The following is a 6,253-nucleotide window of genomic DNA, read 5'->3' on the forward strand; positions in this document are numbered from 1 at the left end:
ACTCACCACCCCACACTCACCACCACACTCACTCACCACCACCCTCACCACCACCCCACACTCACTCACCACCACCCCCACACTCATCACCACCCCCACACTCACCACCCCCACACAACCCCACACTCACTCACCACCACCACACTCACCACAACCCTACACTCACCACCACCCCCACCCTCACTCACCACCACCCCACACTCACCACAACCCCACACTCACCACCACTCACTCACCACAACGCCCACACTCACCACCACCCCCACTCACCACCACCTCCACACTCACCACCACCCCCACACTCACCACCACCACCCGACACTCACTCACCACCACCACCACACTCACCACAGCCCTACACTCACCACAACCCCCACACTCACCACCACCACCCCCACACTCACAACCCTACACTCACCACCACCCCCACACTCACCACCACCCCCATACCACCACCCCCACACTCACCACCACCACCCCACACTCACCACCCTCACCACAACCCCCACACTCACCACCACCACCCTCACCACCACCCCCACACTCACTCACCACCACCACTCCACACTCACCACCACCCCACACTCACCACCACCCTCACCACAACCCCCACTCACCACCACCCCCACCCTCACCACAACCCCCACACTCACCACCCCCACACTCACTCACCACCACCCCCACACTCACCACCACCCCACACTCACTCACCACCCCACACTCACCACCACCAATCACCACCACCCCACACTCACCACCACCCCCCCACTCACCACCACCCCACACTCACTCACCCCCACCCTCACTCACCACAACCCCCACACTCACCACCACCACACTCACTCACCACTCAACTCACTCCTCACCCATTGCAATCCCCGATTTCATCTTCGTGGGATTATCAGCGGTGCTGAAAACTCATCTATTGAGAACTGCCTCGTCTTGTTGTTAGTTTCTTGTCCTTCCCCCGCACCTCCGATGAGCACGATTGGCTACGTACGGTGCGAAGGAAGTTCTATGTACGGTGCGAAGGAAGTTCTACGTACGTGTGTAAGCTACGCCTGCCCGAGTTCGATTACAACTCACGGCCAGCACCAGTGGGCAAAGATTGAGTAGCTGGGTGGTGGCATCACTGGGGAGACAAAGGCGGCCGGGCGTGGTGCTGTGCCCCCCCCGTGTGCCATGCCGAACGTGAAAGGCGCCGCTCCTCGCTAACAGCACTTTGCCCCAACATGGGATCGTTGTCTTTGTGTGTTACAGTGTGCGTGCGTGTGTGTGCACGTGTGTGTGCGTGTGTGTGTGCACGTGTGCGTGTGTACCCGCCTTTGCACGTGTGCCAACCCCGTGTGTGCGCTCTTTGTAGGTCTGCCAGTGTGCGTGCGCGTGTGCGTGCGCGTGTGTGCCAGTGCATGTATATAAGGGTGAGCCTCCCAGAGTCGGCATCTCTCGCCTCCACTCTCTAAGCCACGTGGTGAGTGCCTCTCATACAGACAAGACTCGCACGGCTCCAACACTCACTCACACAGACACACAGCTCCAACACTCACACAGACACACTCAGACACTCACCCGGCTCCAACACTCACACACACAGACACTCACACACAGACACTCACACGGCTCCAACACTCACAGACACACTCAGACACCCGGCTCCAACACTCACACACAGACACTCAGACACTCACCCGGCTCCAACACTCACACACACAGACACACTCAGACACTCACAGACACTCACACAGCTCCAACACTCACACACACAGACACACTCAGACACTCACACGGCTCCAACACTCACACACACAGACACACTCAGACACTCGCACGGCTCCAACACTCACACACACAGACACACTCAGACACTCACCCGGCTCCAACACACACAGACACTCACACACAGACACTCACACGGCTCCAACACTCAGACACACTCAGACACTCACCCGGCTCCAACACTCAGACACACAGACACTCACTCGCACACAGACACACTCAATCACACACGGCTCCACCACCACCACTCGCTCACTCACAGTGACACGCAGTTTAAGCGGAGTCCCCTTGCCAGCTCTGCTGGCCCAGAGCGCAGCCGAAACCTTTGAGAGTGCTCTGCACAGCCTGTGGACGTGAACATTCTTGGGGCACCGCGAGACGTTAACTGCCTCGCTTGGTCGGCAGGAGGTCGTGGGTTCGATCTCAACCCTGACGATGCCTGCTGCTGTATATTTGGAGTTTGCGTCTCTCTTTCATCATTATCATCATCACGGTGGCGTGGAGATGTTAACTACCTCGCCTGATAGGCAGAAGGTCGTGGGTTCGATCCCGCCCCTGTAGTGCAGTGCTTTGGCGCGCCGCTCACGGCCAACACCGGTGACGATTATCTGAACCGGTCCGGAGCCTCCCCAAGGTCGACTCGGCCTCAAATGAGTACCCGGTGAGCGGTGCGTAGTGAACATCGCCACTGGGGAGACAAAGGCGGTCGGGCGTGGTGAGGGCCACCCACCCCCTCGTGTGCCGTGCCGGCCTTCGTAGGTGCTGCTCGCTAACAGCGCTTGCCCCATCAGTCTGTTGAGGCTACACGGGGGACCTTTGTCTTTTTTAGTTTTGTTGTTGTTTGGTGCGCTCAGCAGGTGCCTCGCTCCAGCGACCAAAGCCAAAGAAGAAGATGAAGCTCCACGTGGCTGCCCTGGCGACTCTCGCCGTCGTCTGCATCCTGGCTGCAGGTTCGCTCCCAGCTTGGCACGACGAGACCGCTTCACCAACACCCGCCGTGCCCCCAGCTCGCTCGCTGTGCTGCTGACGAGTCGCTGAAAGTGAAAGCCGCTTCCGGAGTTGCTGCCGCCGCTACACACACACACGCACGCACACAACAACCGCCATTCGCCACTAAGTGGCGGTGACGTCACCACGACGCTTGTGCCAGGCTATGTGCACCCTGAGGCCACGTGAAGTGTCAAACACCCGCTGGCAGGAGGTCACGGGGCAGACCCAGGTGCCACGGGTCGACTGACTGAGATGACTGGCTGATGCACCACCTGTGCCCCATACTGTGCCAACACACGCACACACACACGTACACACACACACACGTACACACACACACACGTACACACACATGCGAACTCGTGTGTACGTGTGTGTGGCTCTTTAAGAACCCTGCTGCTGCTGCTCTTCCGAGATACAGAGACCCACACAGACACACAGAGACCCACAGAGATACCCAGAGACCCACACAGACCCACAGAGACCCACAGCGATACCCAGAGACCCACACAGAGACCCACAGAGATACCCAGAGACCCACACAGACACAGAGACCACACAGAGACCACATAGACCCACAGCGATACCCAGAGACCCACAGAGATACCCAGAGACCTACACAGACACAGAGACCCACAGAGATACCCAGAGACCCACACAGAGACCCACAGAAATACCCAGAGACCCACAGAGATACCCAGATACCACACAGAGACCCCACAGATACCACACAGAGACCCACAGAGACCCCACAGAGATAGTGACCTGTCAACCCATACGGCACTGATAAGGGGTTGACAGGTATTGCGTACGCGCGAGGGTATGGACGTCGTCGTGATCGTCCGACGTTCCGTGCCACCCCCCCTCCCGCAGGGTCCGAGGCCGCGCCCAAGGCGATGTCCGACCCGGCCGTGGTCAAGGCCCAGCTCTTCCCCGACGCCTTCTGGGAGAGCTTCAAGAATGTGTCCATGGAGTTCAAGAAGATGGTGCACGGCCTGCAGACCTCCAACATCGGGGAGCACGCCAAGTGAGCACACACAGCGGGCGCCAGCACCACCATCATCACCACCACCATCACCACCATCACCACCACCACCAGCACCACCATCCATCACCACCATCACCAGCACCAACATCTCTGTGTGTCTCTGTCTCCACGTGCGTTTGTGTCCCCACGTGCGTCTGTCTCCACGTGCGTCTCTGTCTCCACATACGTTTCTGTGTCTCCACGTACGTCTCTGTGTCCCCACGTGCGACTGTCTCCACGTGCGTCTCCACGTCCGTCTGTCTCCACGTGCGTCTGTGTGTGTCCGTGCGTGCGCGCAGGAGCCTGTACACCGACACGGTGGCCGTGCTGACCCCGTACCTCCAGAAGATCCGCGAGAACGTCACCAAGATGTACCAGGTGTACGTGGAGTCCAAGCAGCACTAGACTCCTCACTCGCGCACACACACAGGGGGGCACACCACACGCACAGCGGCACCACACAGACGGGGTAAACTGGGCACCGAACATAGAGGCCTCGCGGCTGATCGTGAAGACAGGGACATGTGACGTGCCCTGCGGCAGCTCTCCCTACGCGGCCCCCACCCACCTGTGGATGGGCACAGAACCAGCAGGGATGATGATAAAGATGATAAAGACACACAGACACACACACAGCCCCGCAGACTCGCCACACGCGGAGAGACCCACAGACTCCCAGACACCCACAGACACCTCCCACAGACACCACCCACAGACTCCCACAGACACCACCCACAGACACCACCCACAGACTCCCACAGACACCCAGAGACTCCCACAAACACCACCCACAGATTCCCACAAACACCCACAGACACCACCCACAGACTCCCACAAACACCACCCACAGGCTCGCCACACGCGGCGGAGAGACCCACAGGTTCGGGCCGCAAGACGCCGGGCCGTATCCGTGGCGCTTTGCTTCCATACAAGTCTCACGGCGATCTCAAATCGACCACCACCCACGCTGCATCTCCACTTTCCACCGTCCCGAAGCACCCCAGCGGCAGCTGTCCCTACGCAGCCGCCGGCTGCGGTCGGGGGCCTATCTCTCTTCTCTACCGCACTCGGAGCAGCGGCGGCGACGATCGCCGTCCCACGCTGCACGCCCACGAATTGTTGGGGGGGGGGGAGGAGGAGGTGACTCGTTTGGTTTTATTCAGAAGGTGGGAATGTCGTGAATGTTAATTGAAAATGATACGACCCAAATAAACGCGTTGTGTGACGATGCTTCTTGGCGGTGGTGACGTTCAGTGCGCGCGGTGAAAGTTGTCGGGACGGGATAAATGTGTTGTCGTTGAGAGCCCTCCACCACCCGACGCAGATAGAATCGTCGCGCGGTGCTTTTTGATCAACTCGCACACTCACCGTCTCACTCACCCACTCACCCACCCACCATCTCACTCAGCCTCTGACCCAATAACCTTCTCACTCAACCTCACACCCACCCACTCACCTTCTTACTCAACCTCACACTCACCCATCCACCCACTTTCTCACCCACCCACTCACCTCATGCAGCACCTCACTCATTCACCCACCCACTCACCTCATTCACCACCTCACCCACCCACTCACCTTCTCATTCAGCACCTCACTCACCCACCCACTCAACTTCTCATTCAGCACCTCACTCATTCACCCACCCACTCATCTTCTCACTCAACCTCTCACTCATTCACCCACCCACTCACCTTCTCACTTAACCTCCCACTCACCCACCCACTCACCTTATTCAGCACCTCACTCATTCACCCACTCACCTCATTCAGCACCTCACTCATTCACCCACCCACTCACCTTCTCACTCATCCACCCACCATCTCACTCAGCCTCTCATCCAACTCACCGACTCACCTTATCACTCAGCCTCTGACCCAATAACCTTTCTCACTCAGCCTCTCACCCACTCACTCTTACTCAACCTCACACTCACCCATTCACTCAGCCTCTCACCCATCCACCCACTCTCACTCACCCACCCACCCACCTCATTCAGCACCTCACTCATTCACCCACTCACCTTCTGACTTAACCTCCCACTCACCCACCCACTCACCTCATTCAGCACCTCATTCACCCACCCACTCACCTCATTCAGCACCTCACTCATTGACCCACCCACTCACCTTATTCACCCACCCACTCACCCTCTCACTCACCCATCCACTGGTGAGTTGAATCATCCTCAGTCGGATTTAGCAGCAATGTCGCGAAGTTTCACTCGAAACTGCGTCGAACGACTTCAGGGAGAACTACACCGGAAGTCGTAAATAACACCAGAAATTGGGTGCACAGCACCGGAAGTCAGAATCACAAAACCGGAAGTCGGAATCGCAACATCGAAAGTCGGAATAGCAACACCGGAAATCGGAATCACAACACCGGAAGTGGGCCTGGCGCGTGTGAATCTCCCGTACACCACGTGTCAATTTAATTCCTTTGGCTGTGGTTGGGTGG

At 58.2% G+C, this 6,253-nt stretch overlaps 1 protein-coding gene across 2 annotated transcripts; it reads left to right on the plus strand.

The window, feature by feature from the left end:
- Positions 1 to 1,360: 1,360 nt before the first annotated feature.
- Positions 1,361 to 5,023, plus strand: LOC103091716 (Blood plasma apolipoprotein LAL1). 2 transcript variants are annotated; one of them, XM_076053793.1, is made up of 4 exons: positions 1,361 to 1,471; positions 2,631 to 2,726; positions 3,640 to 3,793; positions 4,093 to 5,023. In XM_076053793.1, the coding sequence occupies exons 2-4, from the start codon at positions 2,669 to 2,671 to the stop codon at positions 4,196 to 4,198; spliced, it is 318 nt and encodes a 105-aa protein (XP_075909908.1). In that variant the 5' UTR covers positions 1,361 to 1,471; positions 2,631 to 2,668; the 3' UTR covers positions 4,199 to 5,023. The 2 variants fall into 2 exon arrangements, with proteins under 2 accessions (XP_075909908.1, XP_032833146.1); XM_032977255.2 differs by having other exon boundaries at positions 1,394 to 1,471; positions 2,634 to 2,726.
- Positions 5,024 to 6,253: the final 1,230 nt, after the last annotated feature.

This window comes from Petromyzon marinus, chromosome 62 (genome assembly GCF_048934315.1).
Source record: "Petromyzon marinus isolate PM22_M1 ecotype Great Lakes invasive population chromosome 62, UKy_Petmar_22M1.pri1.0, whole genome shotgun sequence".
Lineage (NCBI taxonomy): Eukaryota > Metazoa > Chordata > Hyperoartia > Petromyzontiformes > Petromyzontidae > Petromyzon > Petromyzon marinus.